At 39.2% G+C, this 24,145-nt stretch overlaps 2 protein-coding genes across 2 annotated transcripts; one reads left to right on the forward strand and one right to left on the reverse strand.

Annotated features, from left to right (window-relative positions):
• Positions 1 to 212: 212 nt before the first annotated feature.
• LOC139130987 (ribonuclease Y-like) lies at positions 213 to 3,337 on the forward strand. The gene is made up of 2 exons (XM_070696871.1): positions 213 to 1,284; positions 1,712 to 3,337. The coding sequence occupies exons 1-2, from the start codon at positions 1,200 to 1,202 to the stop codon at positions 2,590 to 2,592; spliced, it is 966 nt and encodes a 321-aa protein (XP_070552972.1). The 5' UTR covers positions 213 to 1,199; the 3' UTR covers positions 2,593 to 3,337.
• Positions 3,338 to 6,267: 2,930 nt separating this feature from the next.
• On the reverse strand, positions 6,268 to 22,968 carry LOC139130986 (sodium- and chloride-dependent glycine transporter 2-like). Its single transcript, XM_070696870.1, has 13 exons — positions 22,756 to 22,968; positions 19,418 to 19,637; positions 18,640 to 18,771; positions 16,651 to 16,882; positions 16,024 to 16,156; positions 15,511 to 15,648; positions 14,963 to 15,066; positions 13,801 to 14,038; positions 13,395 to 13,535; positions 12,593 to 12,689; positions 10,999 to 11,129; positions 8,519 to 8,689; positions 6,268 to 7,430 (listed from the first exon to the last, which is right to left on the reverse strand). The coding sequence occupies exons 1-13, from the start codon at positions 22,831 to 22,833 to the stop codon at positions 7,242 to 7,244; spliced, it is 2,004 nt and encodes a 667-aa protein (XP_070552971.1). The 5' UTR covers positions 22,834 to 22,968; the 3' UTR covers positions 6,268 to 7,241.
• Positions 22,969 to 24,145: the final 1,177 nt, after the last annotated feature.

Here is a 24,145-nt window from a genome sequence, read left to right on the forward strand (position 1 = left end):
ACCGAAACATATCTGAGGCATTGACACTAATAATTATACATGATAATTTCTATTTATGTTAATTAAAATGCGTTATAACGATCCGCTGAAACAAAACGTTTCTTTCATAACGACTAACATACGTCGGTACCCGATAATTACGATACTGGACTGATTAATTCATTCATTTGGTTGAGATATTAACATCCAGCATACCTATATGCGGGCAGCTCGACACAAATTAATCTGAATGAAGAAAGAGAAAATTACACTTTGCACTGTAACCCTCGAATTCATCAAAGGATCCGGAGTGTTCTCGGTTGAAAGGTCAGGGACTTCGACGAACCATACGTCATGGGAAATTCCCATTATATCAAAACTGAAAGTGAAGGTTGGCAATCGATTCAGCAAAGCTAACGCCGAGTCGTGCCGCTTCCACAGTGGACACATCAACAGCAGTCGTTGGCAAGTATTTTTCGTGCCTTTTAGATCTGGTCTTCGCTAGCAGTTGCCTACTAGCGTTGAATACAGGCAAGTGATCTCGATATATATTATACGTAAACACGTGAAGTGCCACTCTCAGTAACACTCTGTGGGCATTTATGCATGTTGAACATTACTGTATTTGTCAGGGTCGTGTAGTCAGAGCATTGTGTTGTAAATTGACAGGCAAAGAACGCCTTTGGCGATTGATTCAAATTTTGAGGCTGATATTATTCCTATTTTAACAGCGCTTGCATACCCTTATGGTGTGAACCGTCTGTTCACATTGTGGGGTCACACTACAGGGGTTAGGTCTGCAAGTTCTCTTTCCTGGAAACGTCGAAATTTCATCGAAATCCCGATCAGCTTTGGTATCGAAGGGTTGGTAAACTTGGTGTATTAACACTTAACACCTAGCATATTGTCATTAAATATGAAATTTGACGTACATGTTTTTTCAAATCTATTTTCAGAAATTCGCTTTCGTTTTCTTATCGTTTTGAAAACAAATAGATTTACGTCACCGTAACTAAGACTTTCAGCGCCCTCAACGGCTACATGTACCTTGCTTATGGCATATGATGTTGACTGTTTCTACACTCACGCCACATGCTAACCAACTATGCAATTACTGCAGCAAACTTGATCTCCATCGACCGTTTTAAATTGGACCTGTTATTCATTGCTTTATACAGAAAGAACTTTCTGAGGTTATGCGAAAATAATTATAAGAAACTATGGAAACGCTCAATAGAGGTTTTAACATGGGAAACTTGACCTTCACAATGGATAGTGCTGTTGGACTCGTGGCTGGTATTGTAGGTGAGTTTGCGGATCAGTAATGGCAATCAAGATGATATGAAGAAAAAATTCTTACCGAGAGTCTGTAGACAAATTCAACTTGCCGTTTGTCAGGGCTGCCAATTCAACCAGTCTGTTTCAAGAAAAGTTGGGGCAAAATTCCATTTTAGAGGTAAAGTAAAGCTGTTCGCAACTACCTACCCATAACTATTTAGAAAGCTCCCCCACCCCAATCCACAATATTTCCCTTTCCCCTCCCCGCTTCTGAAAGTCAGAGTACCCTTCTCCCTACCTCAAAAACTCGCAAAGGAAGAGGGGTAATTATTCAAGTTCTCTGAGTTCATGGCCTTACATTTAGATTTTTCATACACGTGTTCCTCACGGGACCACATGCCTTGAAGCAGTTTTACTGATTTCAAGTCTTCAATATCTTTGTGGATTTTCACAGTGCTGATGATGTTCATCTACTCCGGAAATGATATAGAGGTGGATAGAGCTGAACAAGTTTTGGCCCACGTCTTCACCGACGCAGAGAAGAACAATCACTACCTGAAGAGGAAGAGCGAGCGACATCAAAATGATTCTCAAGTGTGCAGACAAGACAACGCGATTTTGCAGAAAAGAGCAGAAAGTTGCTCAGAAAATCTTCAAAAATGCGTAGCAGAGATTATTTCGAATGAGAAAGAAGTCAGATCGTGCCTTGAAAATCATTTAACAGATGTCAATAAAGTCAGAGAAAACCATCAGGAGAGATACATTGATTGCGTGGAACAAATCAACCAACAGACGCAGAAGTATGAAAGATGCAGGGAAGAACTAAATAAAAAGGAATCCGAGTTCCAAAAGACGAACAGTCAACTTCAGTTGGCACGTAAAGACGATGAAATTAACGTCTTACGTAGGTCTGTTGCCCACCACGAAGAGATGCGTCAAATCAGACATTTGCAGGATCAAGTCGAGCTACGTGAAGAGTCGATATCAGACAGAACAAAGGCACAACTCGATAATTTGAAAGGCAAACTTCTTAGGCTAACACGTAAGAAATGTGCCGGATTTTTCTCATCGGGGGAATCAGTTGATACAATCAAATGGGAGCAAGACGAAATAAGGCAATACATAGCATCTATCGATGATCTACAAGGTATTGATGTACTTGGAGGACTGGAGCAGATATTCAAAGATCCTTGTGATATGGATGAAAAGGTCGTGGATGGCCTGATAGAGAAATGGATGGTTCGGACTGATAACAGGAGAATGAAGAAGGTGTTGATGTCTTTGAAACAGCACCAGGAGATAGCTATGGGTGCCACACGAGAAGCTCTCACATAATTTCGACCGGTTTTACAGTAGCAAGATAATTTTGCACCATACGAATAATTTAAGATCGCCTATAGTACCTATTTACCCATCATGCCACAATCAACAAGATTTGTAATCCAAATTAGATATCTAAGCCATTATCAGTTCAAGCTACAGTCCCTATCCGTGATGGTTGGCTGATGCTTGACCGACAATTTAGTACACGTAACACAAACACACACACAAACACACACACACACACACACACACATATATATATATATATATATATATATATATATATATATATATATATATATAATCACATTTTCAAAGAGGGCATCATCTTACAAACGAATGGGTTGATTATTACATATTTAGGTAATACACTGATACTACATAGCATGAGGATACTTCAAATTCCGACATCTTGTTTTAGTGCTACAAACTTTAATGTATTACCAGTAGTTATTTTGATGTCGAAAAGATGGCTCTGTTAGACGCAAAGTTAGTGTTATGGAATGCCTTTATACGTTATAATCTGCTACTACTATGTGACTATTTTAAGACGTCATGTTGGGAGCAAAAGAAAGAGTTCAAAGACTTACGTTTTACAAAGCGGTAAAAGTATCATAAAGGAGTTCTGCAACAAATCCATGGGGTCGATCTCCAAAATTCAAGCAAGAAGCAGCAATAATATCAAACAATAAGAAACACATTGAAAAAACTACAAAATTCCTAAATTCTCGACTACACTTGTGGTAGAAACTTACCAAGAAAGCATTTCAAATCCTGCAGGGTGTGCCAACAGATAAATAACTGAGTATATTCTATTTTTTCATTGCTCCCTTAGAAATTTATAAGTATTATCTCAAGGCGTTACTGCAGGCATTTTATAAGGAAGTGTTCGAAACTTTCAATTGTAAGCTGATGTATGATAGAAGCATTTCTTTGTATGCTGTTAGAAAATGTATTCTTGTATTACGTCACTATTATAACATACTCTTACTGTAGATACTCAGATAACTTTCCTGTGAAGATTTTACAACCAAAACTGCTTTCTCAGCAGAAACCTCGCCTTCCCAAATCAGAGACATGTCTGCCCTCAACAGAGACACTTCACGTCACTGGACTCTCCTGCTTTGCAGACCTGATAATATTCCACACTTATACAGGCCATTTCTGTTACTTACGCAAAGTCCAAGACGGTGATCAATCACTGAAGAAAGTACCGTAGGCATGCAGCTATTGTCCACTCTAACTTAATCGTAAGCAGTTTCTTGTAATCTATAGACTTGGAGTATCATACACTGGCCACATACTTTACTATATGATTTTTCAGAAACAAAACAAAGTGTAATGAAGAGTCAAATACTCTCGAGTTCAGTTTTATATGGAACGATCGTTTATTGTAATACGTGAAGACAATTTGCATTTACTTCCCATAAACCAATCGCTGTATGGTTTAGGCTACATGTAAAAATATCCATTATAGACCTTGAGGAAATGGGGCGCTAATACCCCGTTTTTTACGCTTTGTAAGTTTTAATCACGATGTGACAATATGAGAAGTACGAAAAATTATATTATAATATTGTGTGATAATCCTCTTTGTTAAAGGTACCCGTCTCAATAGCTGGGTAGCCTACTCCCGTCAGTGGAAGTGTGAAGAGCTTGTGAACATTTTGACGGTCTGTTCTTCTATCTTGTAATTTTTATCGAAATAAATTTGGCTCCGATGCTGTTTGTGTGCAGACTCACATTGAAGCTTGGGAGTAAATGTATTTCACCGTCTTGCTTCTGTGAAGATCGAACGTTTTTCCCATAGAGTTAGCATAGAGGTAGCAGGCATTTCGAATTTCAAATATTGGTAAAATAAAACCACTACAGTTCCGGTGAACAAACCCGTCCCCTTACATTTGGACTAGTCTTTTTTTTCACCAGCTAGATAAACAACGAGTGTCAGGACTATGACTTGCAAGGGGTTGGGGCTTTTGGCCTTGCCCAGGGTTTCACGTGTCTTCAGTCACAGTGTGTTTGTTAATCCTTTTAAAGGTTTCGATAATCACGTGATTCATGTGATAAGCGTACATATTACACTATGACTTTGTCCCCAAAATACAATAGTTTGTAGTGCGCTGATGTCAAATGGTTCTAAAACATGCGTATAAAAGTACACGTTTAAATTTAGTTTTGGCTGGCACATTTTACTTTTTGCGGAGTCATCACCGTCAACATTGAATTTCATAGAAAAAAGTAATATACAATTCAACGGATACGCTTATATCAGGCTAATGTATACATTCCTGTTCAATGTTATTTTAGACTAGATTCCCTTCAAATCGCTCTTAAACTGTGAATGTCTCGGAAAACATTATCAGCTAGTAAAAGCGCGAAACTCAGAACAGATAAGATGGGTGAGTGTTATGTGTAAAGGTACATACAAGTGACTCACCGATCGCATCTTTTGCTTTGCAGTATATATTGTGCACGTTTTCATAGAATGAGCAAAAATCAATTTGATACATAACTTTCACTTCAGACAGTATAAGCTTATGTCAGAAAGCAAAGCAAAGCAACTTAAGTTAAGAGGCACTCCCACTTTGTAACATTTTTAAAACACATTTTTTTAATGCCAACGGTCGATATTTGACTCGGCGACTGCGCGCGGATCGCGAGATATCGATGAAAACATGTCATTTCCCGAGCGTATTTTTCACATCCCGAAGTTTTACGATCGTTCTAATTTTGACTCGAAATCCCCCGAAGGTTTGTTGTTGTGCTGATTGACGATATTCTAGGGAGTCTACGATAAGTTCGAACGACGCAACTAATTTTCTTCCCGCTGCAAAGACTTTCTATACAGCATTATGCCTTTTTTAAAAACTTTTCCTTAGTTTTTGTCGTTTTCATTATTCTAAATCGGTTGTATTATATTTTTAACCAATACCACATAAACATCAGTTTTTACATGTCAAATATTAGCCGCCTCCGATGATTACATTTTGTCGTCTGCCACACAGTACGCCGCGCGCGTGGTATGCGCGCGTGGCATGCGTCTATGCATATCATGCGGCGGCCGCTATGTATCAACCGCACGTAACTGTGCTAGTCACCTTTGCCAATTCTGGTGGAATCAGCAAAAATTGTTTTTCGTTTATACGCCAAGTCAGTAAGACTCAGCTTTCTCCCACAGGCCATGACCGATCACCGACGCCAGTGGTACTGTGGCGTACAGCAGCGTCAGCGTAGACTCGTACTCCATAGCTTAGTTGACAATGGCCCCAGTGCCGAACGTTCGATGTTCGGAAGCTGAATTTAGGTGGGCCACCGGAATTCAAACTTTTACTTTTTTGAAGACATGTTTTTATCGATATCTCGCGATCGGCGCGCAGTCGCCTCGTCAAATATCGACCGTTGGCATTAAAAAAATGTGCTTTAAAAATGTTACCAAGTGTGAGTGCCACTTTAAGGTAAATTGCACCTCGAAAGTGAAAGACTTAAACTTTTGCTCAAACTTTCCTCAATGAAACTTTCTACCATTCTCTTACCAAAGCAAGAATAAAATCAGGGGTCACCATGCAACTTTTGGTACTAGAGAGACGAATAACTTGTGATTTCTCGATATTTGAAATTCAAAATGGCCGCCATCCCTGTGTTAACTCTATGCAGAAAAATAAAATTTTCGAATTTCGAAAAACTAAGCCATGGAAAAGTTTTCTTTCACCAAGAGCTTTAAAATGAACCCCCACATGTGGTATATCAGAAGAGAATTGTAAAAGTTTGAGAGTCCGAATGTCTGTCCCCGAGGTGCGTTCTACCACAGAGAAACATAGACAGAGTGGCAACGCTTGCAGGCCTTTTGTTCCATGGTCGTCTCGGTAGACTATTGGCTTTTCATATTAAAATGAGCTTCAAGGTGTTAAACTTTTTGGAGGCTTTGTTTGTGGTTGATAATTACACGAGATTATGCGAAAAATACGACGAGATGGCATCGTACTGCCAGTCGCGTAGCAACCATAGTTACTTTGTGAGCTCTCAGGCCAGAAACACTGCTTCACGCCAATCAAAACATAACACGCCAGCAGTTTCATAAACATGTCCTTCCTTGACGCACGTGTAAAAGACGGTATGACTGACCGTAAACCATTGAGTAAAACCAGACAGTATCGATAAAAGACTTTCAAATTTGGTTCAAACACACTCATTATATATTCATAAAAATATGAGAGAATTTTTAAAACGGTAAAACTCACTTTCCTGAAGCTCAAAACACTCCCGTTTTCGCCAGCACGTCAATTCCGCTCAGCACCACACGACAACAACAACACAAACTTTGCCGAACATACTTTCGCTTAACAATTGGCGAAAATCCGAAAATTACCGAAGGATGCATGGTCGGCACTCTTCGGAAAAGAGAGGCGAGAGCAACCTGAGGCGAGGCGAACATGGATGGGTTACGTAACCGCTTCACGCCTTAAACAATACCCGTTGCGACTCTGTCTATGTTCCTCTGTGGTTCTACCTTAAAAGCTCGTGTTTTAGTAATGTGTCGGGCGAGTTTTCAATTAAAGCCATCGTTCAATTCAAACTGCCGAATTCATGATCGGGCACTCTCCCTTACTCTTGTCTGGCTGTAGTCAACATATTTACACAAAATCGTCACATGTAAGATGCGTTTACAATTCCTCGAAGTCACACTGAGTTTCTTGGTCGAACATCTCGGGGTAAAGGTAAGATTCACCTGGTCTCCCTTCGTCTAGGACTTCCTCTTGGTCCGGCGGCTTCGGCCGGTATCCAGACTCGTAGCGCAATTCGGCAAGAGCTGGGCCCCACTCTGGTGATGGTTGAAGAGAGCGAATGTACCTCTAACATGGTTCGAGAAAATAAGGAAAAAATACGGCTTTAAAATTGACATTCGATTCACATCGGAAGTTCAAAAAAAGTATTCCTGATGGTACAATGTATTCATACTTGAAGATTTTGTCTTTAATTTGTTCGTTTTAATACACATTCCAAGTTTCGTGTCTCTTGTTTGTTGTTCTCACTTACTGACATTTTTGAACTGTTGATTGTACTTTCTTTACGCAGTAGTGACAATATATTTGCTTATCAGCATAGCTCATTTATATATTTGGCATCATTAAATCGTGCGGCTTTAGGAGTTTTTTTTGTAAATTTTCACGCAACTTGTGCACTTCTAATAAATTCATACTCAAGCGATGTCAGGACTGTTGCTTTTCGTTACCGAAAGATACCTTTATTTGCCTTTCTATCGTAAGTTATGGAAAACAAGAAGAATATGTATTTTCCTATCTTCCTTAACATTTCTAAGATTATGTCACTTCCACGTCACTATCAGGCTCTGACGTTCAGAACAACTGAAATGAGTCGTACGAGTTGGGGAGGTATGTCCATAATTATAAACAGAATATGCTCCATTGACGCCGTACTTTGAGGTACAACTCGCCTGCATGGGGACTGAAAATCGTACTGTCAAACTTTTACAATTATTTTCTGATCTATGTTATGTGGGGCGATTTTAAAACTCTTGGAGTAAGAGCAATTCTCCCCATCTTAGTATTTTGGAAATCAAAAATGTTATTTTCTCCCGAAGAGTTACAACAGTGATGGCGGCCATTTTGAATTTGAACTATCGGTAAATGTTGGGTTACTTGTTTCTCTACTGCCAAATTGTGAACTGTGACCTCTGAGTTTTATCCTTGATTGGGGAAAATAATGGTTGAAAGTTCCACTGAAACTTGAACTTCAATTCTTTTTTTTTGTATCAGGCCGGACAAAATCCAAGGGCAACACTTGTCATGAAATCAACATGTTCGCAGAAAAAATATGAAAACATAATAGCAAGCTCAGTTTGTTTTCAGGATATTAACTATTGAAAATTTCCGCTTCCTAATTTTGTTGGACGCTAACATATCAAAATGATTGAACAAACCTTGACCAATCGTCCGCGTTGACGGATGCCCAAATGATAGATGGCATAAACCAATAAGGCGGCAAGGGGGGCTAGTGTAATCAGCCATCCTATGGAAAGAGCCCAATCGGGATATTTGTAGATTCCTACAGTCGGTTCGTTGTAGTATGCGCAGCAAAGAATTACCGCCACCTGGAAAAAAATGTGACGTAAAAGGAATTCGTTTTCCTTGACTATTTTGTACTCTTGCCATATTTCGGGCACAAACTGTGACTTGGCTTTATTTTACTCTTGTCCTCATATCAATCACAATTCTGCCGCCGGATCAGCCATTCTCCAGAAGAGCATCCTGTCACATCCCACCAGTGGTGGCGCTATACATCCTCAACTTTTCACTTAAATCTAAATAGGTACATGTAGGAAAATGCAACGTACAGGATAACTGCATGTGCTTAAATCAAAGGACAATGAAAACGAATACGCTGTAGCTATGTATGTGTCATGATTTGGTAAAAAATTTGAACTCAAGCTTTCTCACATGAAAGTATCCCATCGTGAAATGAGGAGAAAATATCCATCCTCCTTTGTTGTGCATACTTACAAGAATTTTGACGACATATACATCACTCCCGAGTTTACCCCATGTTTCCTCAAAGACTGCACTTTGGGACTAATAAAAGCCTTACCTTTATCGACATAACCGGGCATGGAATCGATAGGAACGTAGAAGTACAATAATGCGGCACGGTCATATTGAATGGGTACCTTCAATGCGATCTACTTGCATTTTAATGTATAGGGTACGTGGCGTCGATCTTTAATGTACGGAGGAGCATGTCGTGAATGAAGAACGAAACTGACCAAGGTTTGGTGTTTACATTGTACATCGTATGTCCAAGTAGTATAATCCCCGGGCAATGCTCTATCGTATAGGGCTTTGCCATACTCGTGGAAAGATTTGATATCCCCCAACTTACATTTGCACCTAACTTTTGCAATACGTTTGATCTGGTCTACCGCTTGTGTTGGCTAGTTTTGAAACTCCCAGGGTAAAACCAAATTTCCACCGTCTTGGTCTTCAGATTTGTTTTTTATTTTCCCCATAGAGTTACCACAGCTACATTGAAAAGTTCAAATATCGGAAATGATGATAATTTGTCTCAGTCTCTAATACCAAAAGTTCGCACGGTCACCCCTGATTTTTACTCTTGATTGGGTGCGAGAATAAGTTAAGTTGGAAATTTCATTGAGGAAAGTTTGAGCAAACGTTTGAATCTTTCACTTTTGAGACCCACGTTACCTTAACGTAACGCGAGACTGGCCGTTGCCGATGACAACTCGGAAATCGAGTATCGTAATCTTATTTGGGTCGCTATATGTATTTATTTAGGTTTTTACAGCAATGTAAGTTTCAGCTGATGATCGTTTTCCTAGACAAATATTTTAGATTGACATCACACAATCCTTAACCCCTCCTCCGTGAGCTCACAAGTCCTGTAAAATATATTCTGACACATTTTTGTTTCCACATATTGATGACAGTGCTGTGACGTAATTAGGAGTCAACGCTAATGCCAACTTTCAGGTATGGTCAACTTTGTGGGAGTTCATGACGTACCCTAGCATGTTTAAGATGTCCACACTGTGTACAACGCGCACTCTACGAGTCAAAACGTGTAAAGTCATACACGCCTATTAATCATATCACACCACTGGCGACAGATTTTTGCACATCACTTGTCATGCAAATGATAGCTCGTCTGTATACAATATCTGCTTACATATACTGTCATGCGACACATGAAGTCGCAACACATAAAATTCTGAATGTTGCATTCCTTTTGACATGCACGGACAATTGATATTATAAGTGGCATGTATGAACACATTCAAGAGTCGCTTGTTTAAAGGGACATAAGCTGTAACTTGTGACAAGTTTTTCAGTATTCTGCATCTGTATATTAACTACCGTGTCTGAGCTTAATCCGTTTGTCGTGCTCAAATTTCGAGTATTCTTTTTGTAAACTCAACTTGTTTGTGTGTAGTGATCATTGTCTATTATGTACAAATGAATTCGAGTCCGGACTAGAATACAATTTTCAACATAACAATATAGATTATACTCATACAGGTTGTGTTGATTTGCTAAATACTTGGCATTAGATTACGGCTTAGGGATTCAATGCAGAAAGTGTAGGGAAACCACAAAAACAAAAGTTCTGAAAATATAGCCAAAAGATACAGCTTATGGAACTTTAATATTCCAGCAGTTTAATTGCGTTATTGACACATTGACGGTGAACTGCTTTGGTGGAGCAGTGCTGACGAACGCACCTTTTAATACCGTGATTACTACGGTAGCAAATATAACGCAAGAGAGAGTCGCCCGTTCAATATCCCGACCGTTTCAGTGTGTTATCGACACAGTGTGCAGATATCGGAGGAGGAATATGATATTTTACGTGTGCATAGTGTAGACATGGCTAAGGACACACCCTTACCGTGATTATTATGGGAGCAAATAGCAACGGGATAAATCCGAAAGCATACACTGCCATCCAGTAACAGGCGGCGCGGTTGGAGTCATCGTATCCGATCATATGTTTCACATCGGAGACGAACCAACGAACTCCTGAAAATGAACGGAGACTGAGATAAGTAAGGCGTTTATGTTTTGCAGGTTCGTTCACAGGCCTTATTGAGAAAACTAGGGTCTAATGTTTGGTGTAACAACTTATTTCAACTTGGACATCGTACTATTTGAAAGGTGTCCTGAGTAAACAGTGACCGCCTGAGGAAGACGTGTCGTGATGACGAGCTTCATTCACACATTCCATGACTTAAATGTAGTGTTTCTTGGATTTTGCTATCAGGACGATCGACTTTTCATTTAAATATCATGAACTAGATATAGGCAAAGTCTTCAGTCATTTTTTGGCATTGTTGCCAGTCGATCTTGCGATACAAGCACACCTTGATGCAGATATGAGTGAAACATTCAACTTTGACCCTAGCTATATATGGTATAAACAAACTAGTGAGAGGGTAGGTACGTCAAATACCTGAACGACAATGACAGCCGTGATAACTTAAAAACTATGTTTTTGAATGAGGCTTTTCATAACATAGCAACGAATAATGGTGAAACCAAAGCAACCATCAGGACAAGTAAGATAAAAAATTCGAGGAACGATAAAAACATGATGGCAAAGTTTGATAGACTTCAGGTACACTATACTGTCTGAAACGTTTACCAACGAGGGTGACAAAGAGGTAATTACTTCGAACAAAATCCTCAACCATGCCCTCATTGCTAGAAAGTTTACAAGAATCGATCAAGCTTCATGACTAAATACAGACAATTTTTCAAGCAGAGCAAACATACACAAAAACTAACGTTGTAGTCAAATCCATAAAGGGAAGATACGAATAGTTCTCGTACATTTTTTTCTCCAAAACTTGACAGCCCTGTATTGATTTGAAGTCATCAAGACAAATGATCACACTTTATATACATTTTCATTGATGAAACCTGAGATCATCTTTAGTCTGACAGACATGCAATCGCTGCAGTAATCATGGACACATAGTTAGCGATAAAGAGAAGTTTGTATCGCTTCGAATATTCGTCATACACTGCGCATGCATAAACCGTACACTTTCTTTGCTGACAAATTTGACTCACAAATACCTATAGGTATAGATTTCCATGTCATTGTATTAGGTTTTAAAACTCCTCTAGGATGAACCTTAATTGATTAGATTGGTCAATTTGATCATGACTTAAGCAGGGTATTGTACATTTCCTTCATTGGCCCATTTCAGAAATGACAATGAAAGCCTCAAAAAATCGGATCTATCGTACGATGTGCTTTAAAATTACCTGCATTTCATTTAGATGACTGAAAGGCTTGAGGAAAAGTTCTTTGCCTTTCGAGAAAAAAATACTAATGCAATGTTCTTATCTGGCACAATAACATATGGAAACAAACAATGAACAATCTGTGTGATGAAAACAAATACAAATCAATTTATCGTACACTTTCAGAGGTGAGACAATTGTTACTCAGCATCTTCTGATACTGTCAGGCTTACCGTAGATGTACAAGATGACAATGCAACCTATGAGCACATTCCATCCGATCAGTGCAACAGAAGAACTCTCCATTAATATCACCCAGTAGTACCCAGCCTTGAAACATACGAAGAAATGAACACGGGTGTTACCGCTATTGAACTTAAACGGCAATTCCCACAAATCTCTCTGTATTAAGAAAAGTAAGTCCAGGGGACATGTCCAACGAGAAGAACTCCAATCGATAATGCCAAGTCGAGTGAAATTTGTCGGCGTGTGCAATTCACTCGTTTAAGGTAGCATGCGCCTCGATAATGAAAGACTTGAAATTTTGGCCAAACTTTCGTTGAGCAATCTTTCAGCCATTCTCTTTCAAAATCAAGAAATTAAAATCGATGTTCAGCGTGCAAATCTTGCTTCTAGCGAAACAAATTTCCATAGATTTACCGATATTTTAAAATTCAAAATGGCCGCCATCCCTGTGTTAACATTTAAGGAAAAATATACAATTTCCGATTTTCGAAAACTAAGATGATGACAATATTTATTGAGCCAAGAGCTTCAAAAGGAGCCCCCACAAGTCGAAGGTCAGAAACGAATTGTAAAACCCTTAGAGTTCGAATATCTGTCCCCGCGAGTCACATTCTACCTTACTGTAACTACGCATGTTTCAAACCCTGCCTCATAATATTTCAGGGCTGAAATCAAGTTTACAAGGTTCGCCGAATTTTTAGTTGACAATCACACAATCAACAATTTGGAGGAAAAGCGGTATAAATGAAGGTTAAAAGATGTTTATAGACTTGAAAGTGTCCAACCTACCGGGGAGAGGTGAGGTATTCCCATCAGTAGAGCTATGCAACAGAATATCAAAGGTAATGTCCATTTCAAGACGCATCGTTTGATTTTGATCCACCGCAATTCGTCCAGCCCACTCGTGATTATCGTTTCAACATTGACGAACTGGAAAAAAATAAAATATTGTTCATTCGTTACGAAGAGTCACTTTTATGGATATTCACCGTTTTATATTTTATTGTTTCATGTACGAAAAGAATTGTAGTTGTTAATCGGATTGAAACATTCATTTTGTACAATTAAGTATAATACGCTGGCAAAGCTGAAAGAATGGGCGCCCTTGGTTGGGCAAAATCCTTATTGTTGAGGATGAAGGCTAGCAAGTATTACCAATGCTGATTTGACAGTACGCCCTCTATGAGGTCCTTACCAGAGTGTCAACATTCATCGTTACAATCGTCAAGAAGAAGAGGATTGCCCAAAATGGCGATTTCGGCAGTCGTGAGAGGGCGTCAGGGATGACAACGAATGCAAGTTTCTGCCAATCGGCTACTATGTCTTCTACCCTTACGTCCAGTTCGTAGGCCAAGTTACCGACCAGGGAAAATATAACACAGCCGCATATTACGCTCGTCAGGGCGTGTGACAGGGTAATGATTAAAGACACGCTGAAATGAAAAGCATAGCAATGGCATGATGAGTAAAAAACGTTGAATAATAATCCTCTCAGTATTGAATCAACTTCGGAAACAAAATTACAAAATCTGTAAGAATTGTACCACTTTTTTGATCAAACTTCAGCGGAGTTATTCGTACTGGTCAATTTATGTCAAAGTATATTCAGGGCAATATTTGTGAGAAATCAAAGTTACATACTGCCCCTATGGTGAAGAAAGACGTTATGCCTAGATTACTGTCCCAACTACACAACTTCAGTAATGTCAAACTGCAATTTGAATCGTTTTCCTTTGTCGTCAGTGTTCAAATGAAAGCTTGTAGAACGACTCAGATGATGCTCAGCCATAGTACAATTATCATTATCTTAGGGGGTATATTTGTATTTTTATAATTATTATAGGAACCCTCAGCAAACAATGTAGACTTGGTTTAAGTCGGCGAATTTTCAAAATATTAAATAATTTGGAACTGTTTCTCTTGTGTCTCTTCTATTGTATACAAACCTGTTTGAAATTTGGCAGCACAGGCAAGGTTTTCCTCAAGCGATCGAACGCGTTACCTTTGAGTCTGCTCAGTAGTGAGTCCGGGTGAAACTCCCATGTGTAGCGTTCAACCCACTCATCGTGTTCAACCCAATCATACGTTTCATTTGAAAACAGAACACAAATCGATGCATTCTACCCACTCACGAGTTGACAAATCACAGACAACCAAGTCTCTAAGCCATGATATCTGCTGCTGTGTGTTAGCGAAACCTAACTGAAGTACACTCTGTTGTGACACTATTTTACCGCCAAAGGTTTACAGTTATTTGTGACGAATCATCGTAGAGGACATAATTATAAACGACACCGCAAAGATAGTTGCATAGTGTTGGCGTTGACGTACGTGCACTATGAATTAAAATGGCTTACTGGAAAGCATTGTTGTGGAATTTATTGAAACTGGCCAGGGTAAACAGACCTCCAGTTGCCAAATTCAGGGAGTAGATAATGTGGCGAGTGGCATCCTTCCATACCTAAAATAGGAAAAGATGGAAAGCAATTATAATCCTTTCCAAAAGAAATACAACTACATCCCTTTTCATTCAAATAGCTTGAGAGCACTGATCCAAACAGCAATATCAAATATTTCCGTTGAAGTTTTACAAGACATTCGCTCAGCACAAATACTAATTGACTTTAGTTTGACCCCTTAGGTGTTGTAAATGTTGAAGGTACTGGTATATAAAGAAGGTGAAAAGGTATGATAAATCATTATCATTACAGCGCTTGGCATGACTGAGTCCATTGTAGGTAATTTATGTACCCTGGCAGAAACGTAGCACATCTGAAGGATGCGATAAGGCGACTTTTAATCCATTACTGTCTATAGGAATCTGTCTATTCCATGGAGTGTGGTCTATGCATTTTTCAACATCGAAGCAAAATTCATCTAGTTTGCGATCTATCACTATACTTACCCTCAAGTCTCTCAGCGTGTTGAAATCAGCTTTGCCTAAATAATACTCGAGCCCACTCCTGGCTCCATCAAGTATACAACCGCGTATAAGAAGAATTACGAGAAGTAGATACGGAAGAGTTGTAGTAATGTACGCCACCTGGAGGTTGAAGAAAGAGAAGGTAAATCTTCAGCTTTAGGTCAATGGATGCACTGGTGTTACTTTTACTCATGTATGCATAACACTTTTTAAAAAGATATCTAATCTTTCATCTTAAAATCACTGTATACACTTTTTATTACCACGTTATGATTTTATAAGATACAGAGATACCAAAACAACAATTAATTGACTCCTCTTCTGCTTGCTCACATCTATTCTCGCCACACCGAGATAAATTTAGACGCGGTTTTGAACTGCAATCATCGACCTTTAACGTTGCTCGTGTTACCTGTGAACTATCTATGCTTAAAAGTCCACGACTGCCTTCAACGTTAACGATCAAAATTGAATGAGATGACATGTATTACACACCTTTCCGATTGACTTTACACCCCGTATTACGCACAAATAGACAATTATCCATCCTGTTAGCAAGCAGGCAGCCAACCGCCATCGACGGTCTCCAGAAGTTTCGATGCCCGGTGATATTGCCAGTACAAAATGGCTATGTTAAAGAGATCATTTCTGCATGTGAATAAAGTATTACAACCACTGAGTATGATAGTCAACAGTTTTTGCCCAGCGTGTGTTGCTTTAAAAAGTTTCCATTAAGATTTCATTTTCCAATTTATCCGAGGTGTATTTGGATACGCAAGGTTTAAGAGGTTCTTTTCTGAAGGGAAAACTTGGAAATGATGGAGCTAAGTGGAGTCATATTAAGTATTTCCACAAAGTTTTTCCTTTGGAAAAGCTTATTCAGAAATGTTATACACAACAGTTGTTTATTGATCTAAATGTTTTTGCATGTGGTCTACTTTGACTATTTACAGAAATGGTGAAAAGAAATTCCGTGTGGAGAATGAGAGCTATCCATTGCGTTACTAACAAAATCGTGTTCATGGGTGCATTGAGTAGCGAGCTTTGATAGGCTATGCGTGGAATACGCAAGTAAAGGCACTTCCTTCATGTAAAATTTAAAAGAAATGAATCATGAATTACTCGAAATACTCTCCACTTGCACTGGTTGTCTCATTCGAAAGCTGGGCTGCTGGAAAGTTGAGATCTCTCTCGTCGAAGCATAAGCCTGTGTTCCAATCGTGTCCACAGCCGACCCAGGGCAAGCCGGGCAAATCCGTGAAAGATGCGACGAGGTAGAACAAAGAGTAAGACAGATACAGACCTTGGTAGATCGTCATGATGGCAGTTGTTATGAGCATTCCAATTCCTAAGCCTGCAAAATGACAAAAAGCCCGGATGATAAGAACTATTCGAAATCTGCATCTAAGTGGGGAGTTAATTTTGTAGTTCAGGTAGTGCGTGCTTAAAAAGTGAGAGACTTAAACTTTTGCTCAAACTTTCCTCATCGAAACTTTCGACCATTCTCATACCAAATCAAGAATAAAAGTTGGTACCATAGAAAAAATTACTTGAAGTTATCTTTGCCGACATTTGAAATTCATGACTGCCTCCACCGTGTCCCTGTGTTGACTTTTTGGAGGAAAATAAGAACTTCGATTTCCGAAAAACTGAGACAGTGAATTTTTTCCCCACTCCAAGAGATCTAAAGTAAGCCCCAACAAGTAGTCGACCAGAAAAGTATTGAGATACTTTGAAAGTCCGAATAAGCTTAACGTTGCCGTGACGCACTCTATCTTAACTGTAACCATCCGATGGCGTTTCTTGCAGCAGCTGCTGCAGCGAGCGTCTTCTTTGTGTGTCACCACAAGGGTTCACGAGACGTCATCATTGACAAATACTTGTCCATAAATAATTGTCCTTGGCTACCCAATGCTGGTTTCAAACTGTTTGGATCTTTCTGCGGTGGCATACCTTAAATCCTGACCTATACCCAACCACTGTATTCAAATAACCCTTTATGACCTTTTAAAGCCGTGCAGGAAGAGCGATGGATGGAAACCGTGGAATAGTGTTAACTATAGACTATAGACCTACGTGATACATGGTCGACGTTTCTTTAACGTGCAATGGCATTTTCTTGACGTCATAACATAGTTCACAGGAAAGAGTCAGTCTAACAGATAGCAGGAAGACTGAACTAGGCGATTGGCGATATTATCATGTGAAAAGAGATGATAAGCCAAGCAAGCAGATTGCGGCAAACGAGTATAAATCGAGGAAAGACAGTTAGTGCCAGTATATTCGGACTCTCAAATGTTTACAATACCTTATTGGTCTGCGGTACAGGGTTTGTATCATTGGACTGATTTTCAAGCTTGTATTGTTGATGATATATTAAGCAAATAATCTTAATAGCCGAAAAGCCAAGGAGTTAAGTCCTCCTTTTTCAGAAATTATATGTTTGACAGGAGCGTTGCGACGACTAAAATATTTCCTCGAAAGAACGTACAGAGCAGTGCAAGTTACCACTTTTGCTCATGTCTTTGTTACGGAGACTGCGTTTTTTTCAAAGCGTATTGGATTACACGGACGTCCATTTACTCTGCGTAGTTCAAAGTAATTATGCGTGAAATACGCAGGATTTTGCGTTAACTGAAGATCTGCTTGACCTTCTTTATTACGAGAGAAAAGTTTTCTGTGAGGAATTCGAACAACAATATACAAATTCGATTCCAAGGCGTGTAGCACACTAACGGAATGAAATCGGTACTGTGCAGTGGAAGACACTATAATACGATTGGAACTACTTTGGGATAATTGGATGGTGAAGTAATGTTGATTTAATCTACAAAATTATATGTGATCTCATCTGCTTTTCTTTTTACATTGTTTTTACAAGTAATTTGTATTATTACAACATTAAACTATCTGGCACCTTAAACTTTGAGAAATTTAAAAATTATGAAAATCCTATTATCCCAAATTAGTTCCAATCGTGTTAGATCAACTTGAAGCTGATTGACCTTCGAACACAAAGACATTCAGATAAAACAAACAGGCGGACAGGCAAATGTATTGTTATACAAAGATAATTTCCATTGTTGTGATTATAGAAATGTATGGTCCTACCTTTGAACAAAGGAACACATTCCCAGACACCGATGCATCCGCGACTGGCGAACTGACCCATGGCGATTTCCATGAAAACAATCGGTAAACCGACTAAAAACAACGCTATCAGGTACGGGACTAGGAATGCAACTGTAACAACAAGGGACGAGAACAATGTTGTGAGAGCGCGTCATGTTAAGGTCATTTACACTGAACACACATACACTGAATTCCTGTCGATTTTTTTTGCTGCCACGACGTGTAATTCTCATTATTATTCATATATAATGGCACAAAGGTGCGCTCAGGCAGAATGTTTACTTGTGCCTTCCCCATGGCTGTCTCTCTATCTCTGTTGAGGAAACATGTACCAACTAAATAACTCCCTATCAGGCTCGGTAACGATGGAGTAACAGTTATTCATGACAACTTCTTCTCTCAGACGAGTTTGTCTTGGAAAGACCGATTTAAAATGTGTAAAAAAAAACACAGCCTGGGAGATTTCACAAATCTGGTCGAAAAGTTTTGCTCGACACTTGACTGCAGTTACTGACAATTTGATTGACACACGATCACTGGAAAACGCCCTCATTGGATAAGGAATCCAAATCACGTCCGGGCTTCTTTTTAAAATTTGCGAAATCCTGAGAGGGATATTGGTTAAAACTTAGAAACAAGTTGCCAATGCAGCTTGTTTTATCTTTACTCATTGGATTTTCTAAAGTTATCTATGTTCTTCTTATGACATTTAAAAGGACACTATTTTTCAATTTAATTTTACGCCCGGTACACTTACCTCCGCCGTTCTTAGAGCAAAGATAAGGAAACCTCAATAGATTTTCCGTGCTGATGACGTACCCAACATGAGCCAAAATTAACTCAGTCTTATTAGACCAATTGCCTCGCACGGGGTTCTCGTCCTGTGCATCCTTTTCGTCGGGTACTTCTTTGCTTTCTTTAGTGTCCGATTCTTTCTCTTCTGTTTTGTGCATCTGGGAACTTGCGTTGACATTATTCTGTAAATACAATATAGGATTCAGTTAAGGTAGAACTCACCTCGGGGACAGACATTCGGACTCTCAAACTTTTACAGTTCTCTTCTGATATACCACATGTGGGGGTTCATTTTAAAGCTCTCGGTGAAAGAAAACTCTTTACGGCTTAGTTTTTCGAAATTCGAAAATTTTTATTTTTCTCCATAGAATTAACACAGGTATGGCGGCCATTTTGATTTCTAATATCGGTAAATCTTTGGTAATTTGTTTCTCTAGTACCAAAATTTGCATGGTGACCCCCTATTTTTATCCTTGATTTTGAAAGAGAATGATTGAAAGATTCCTTGAGGAAAGTTAGAGCAAAAGTTTAAGTCTTTCACTTTCGAGGTGCATACCACCTAAAGGAGTGCATGGTGCCCTGAACTTGAAAGATTTCAAACTTTGGTTACACTTTTCGTGAGGAAACTTTAAATCATCCCCTTTCTAAAACAAGAATAAAAATGAAGGTGTCTGAATGCAACTTTAGTACCGCATAAAGAAAAATTCAAATATTTACCGATACTTGTAATTCGAAAATGGGCACCATCCCTGTGTAAAAATGTCGATTTACACAAAAAATAAGCGAGCGGAAATTCTGCTTACTTCAAGAGCTTCAAAATGAGCCCATAAAGTTGAGGAAACACCAAAAAAAGTTTGAGAGTCCAAATATCTATTTTCGAGGAACATCCTAACTTAATAAAGGATTCTGACATGAGTCAGCATTTTGATTTCTGGCTAGCAAGAAGGGGCATCTCTGTATAACAGTGGCAGGTGAAGGGCCACTAAATCAGATTCGATTAAGGTTTAAGACTGTGGCAATAATGCTGTCGTCTCCTCTAGTGATTGCATAGCATCTAGGAAACAGTGCATGGACAAAAGCGTGTGATGATAAAATGTAATGTTGCCCTCCCGTTTTATGTTAGGATACTATCGCAAGGAGATACATAGCCTTTATCGCTCTCTGACAACTTGAAGTTTTAACCTTCTCGTCATTAGTTAAGAACGAATAAAGGTCGGAACCACCGTCATTTCTACTCAAGATTAATGTCTTTAATGCACCTCCTACTAATTCGTGTCTGAATGTTAATTCTGGAGACACTAGTTGGTTTCTGACCAAGAAATGATGATGTTCGATGCGATGATTCCAATACCACGTAAGTATTAGCATTTTTTTTTGCACGATCTTTTACAAAGAATAACTTTGTCATTTTACCTTGAAACATTGCCAGTTACAGAGTGTTTCAACACAGGTGTTTTCAAAATGGTTTCGCGAATCTTTAGACAATATTACAATGATATTTTCTTGAATTTCAATATGCAGGACGGTCAACACTCTCATTCACCAAAACTGAGCAAGTTTTGAAATAACATTGTTTTTCTTCCTTGCGTTGTGCACTGCGATTGAAAAAAAACAAATGTTATAAAGTAACTCTAATGCTTTGCAATTTCACTGATTGTAGAATCTCATTCTATGAAAATTACGGACCTAAACCTTCACTTCCTTTAACTTCGGAGATTAATTGGCCATGCAGGAGATTCTGTCACGCTGAAATGTCGTTACGATTGGCGGATTTATAATTGAATCATCGTTTTCATTTGCAATGAAGTGGTATCATTGAGCATGGCATTTCTTGATTCAGGTCATCTGTGACCCGATTATAATACTGCATTGTTACGTTTTCAATGGCAGGCTACTGAAGTATCACACTAGATATCGCCATATGGTTAATCTTGTAACCACGAATTTGTGTTGTTCTGTGAATTCTAACTATCGTCACAGAAACATATATCTATTCTCCCCCTCCAAACTTGTGTTCATTCTGACCAAAGTAAAAAGTCCTGGCCTAACTTGTGTAGGTATCTACAGGGCCTATATCACACAGCAAACGAAAGCAATTACAGAAAGCAAGAGGGCTCCTCAGGATACAACTTTCGAAAACGTAGCTGTTTAAAGAGGCAAGTCCTTTATCAGCTTTACCACTGTGCAAATTGACTAACTTTGCACAACTTTCAAAGGAATACAAAGAACTAAAATAACATAAACAGTCAATGTCAACAACCACTAATGCGAGAACCAGGGATTGAAAAATTGCCCCTTTAAACAAGAAGGTCTATACTGGGCCTACAGCCATTAGTCATCTCTGCTACGATAACATGGCAACAGACAAAACAATAAGCCATTGCTAGGGACTGACAGTCGCAATCCTTCAATTGAATACAGTCAGAATTCATCCTGAAATATCAGAGGTTCAGTATGGCTGACGGGTCAGCAATGTTGCTCACTTCTATATTCGATATCTAACCTCTCTTTTGCATGGTTTTCGAAATCCTGGGTCTCCGATATATTTCTGCTCGGGTCCGTATTACTTGGAATTCCACCGATGGAAACACGCGGTACGTCGATGAAAAACGTGTTGGCACATGTATTTTTCATTTGTTAAAATTACACTGCACTTTGAAGACGTCTGTCTGTCTGTCTCTCTCTCTGTCTGTCTCTTCTCTCTCGCTCCCCAAGTCCCTTTGATGTACGTGCCTTGAGGATTAAAGTCATAAATGTTCTATCAAACTTTCCTCAACAAAAACTCTCAACCACTTTCTTTCAAAATGAAGAATACAATGTAATTTGAGTCACCATGCAACTTTGTACCACAGGAAAAAGATCCCAACATTTGCTGAAGCAACAAATTCACAATGCCCGCTACGCCTCTTTGGGGTAGCGGTGTAAATATAGATTTCCCCCCAAAATAAGACAGTGGCAACTTCACTTACTGGAATAGTAAATGAACCCATACTATCGGTAAACCAAAACTATATCGTAAATATTTGAAAGTCTGAATATATGTTGAACATAAAGTTCGTACCCGACTCTACAAGGCAATACCAGTCCCACTGTCAAATAAGTGAAATTCCTGTCTTCGTGATAACATCCCATGTTCAAAATAAGAGTCTATGCCAAGCGAACTGCTCCATGGCTGTTCTCTTTGATTCTTAACTGTCTTCTGTCTCAGCCGATTCTAGAATTAATATCACGAAGAGCATACACAGATTCCTCCATATACTGTGGGAAATAGTTCAATGTATCATAGATCATTCAACATACCATTGTCTCCACAGAGTAGCTTGAATGCTGGCGTTTTAAAAAGGGCAACTTGGTCCACACAGTCTTCAGCGAGTTCATAGAGCTGGTTACCTAGTTCCCACCTGCCTTTTCTCCTCATTCGGACTAAATGTGAGTTTGCGCCTTAATCGTGTTGTTGCTGGGCCGGTGCTTGAAGATTTCGGAGCAGTGGAGGTACAGACTGATGCCAACTCCCGCATTATATAACAAAGGGCAGCGATTTGGGTATGAATAAGGAAAATACGTCATGTTATGTCAGAGTCATGTTCGAGGCATATAAAATGAGACTATTGTTGTCCATCGTTATAAATAAAGATATAATTGCTGTAATACATATTGACAAGCCCTTTCCAAAATAGAAATCTGACTATTTCCATTTCGTATGTATGTATGTATGTATGTATGTATGTATGTATGTATGTATGTATGTATGTATGTATGTATGTATGTAAAGTTGCATTACTTTTATCGAAGGGGCGAGTACAATTTTGCTGCTTATGACTTCGTACGGTCTGTAGCGCCGAATCTACATATAAGTACTGTCACCGATGTGCGTACACAAAACCAACAATATTTTTTCGCCACAATTTTTATCTCGCCTAATCCAATGTGTAGCGGTTGCTGCCATGATAAGTACATCACCGATGGTTTTATAACATTAAAACTTTAAAAAATTACAATATGATCCTTCACTAGACGCTCAACATGTCGGACTGTTCTCGCGACAATCATTGCCGATGATTATCATTGTTTAACCTCGAAGATAACTCAGGCGATATCCAGGGGCAGCCGACGAGTCGATTTTCAGATATTGTACTCACGGTTTACATGTAAGTATACTATTCTAACATGTTATGAATATCATTGGCATATGAAGGGGGAAGTGATAGCTGCTCCTGACTGTCCTCTCGCCAGGATTTAAAAATGTTCCTTCCGGTCATCTCCCTGCTTCCAACCATCTCCTCATCCCCTAAAAAACCTCTGACATCTCTCCAAAGCTGTTAAAAGTTCCCGTTGCGATCTCTTTGCCTCATGAGTTTCGCTACTTGCCCATTGGCAAACTAAAAAAAAAAACTAGATGAAAAAACATACTACCAGCCCGCCCATTGGACATTTCTTTATGTTGCCCACTGAGCAGTCGTCTGAGAATGAAATTTCCCTGTACGCAAAATGGGAACTGCCCGGCCCAGCCTTCCGTTCCTCGCCCACGGATACGGAAAACGTTGCCCGCCAGCCTGCAAAGAAATCACTTTCGAACAGCTTTTTGGCACGAACAACTTTGTTCTCGGTCCCTGACCCTGGATTGAATATGTTCCACTAGAACGCGTCCAATTTCTACTTTTGGCGACCTGAGTAAGTGAGTGATACAGGT

This window comes from Ptychodera flava, chromosome 4 (assembly GCF_041260155.1).
Source record: "Ptychodera flava strain L36383 chromosome 4, AS_Pfla_20210202, whole genome shotgun sequence".
In the NCBI taxonomy this organism is placed as follows: domain Eukaryota; kingdom Metazoa; phylum Hemichordata; class Enteropneusta; family Ptychoderidae; genus Ptychodera; species Ptychodera flava.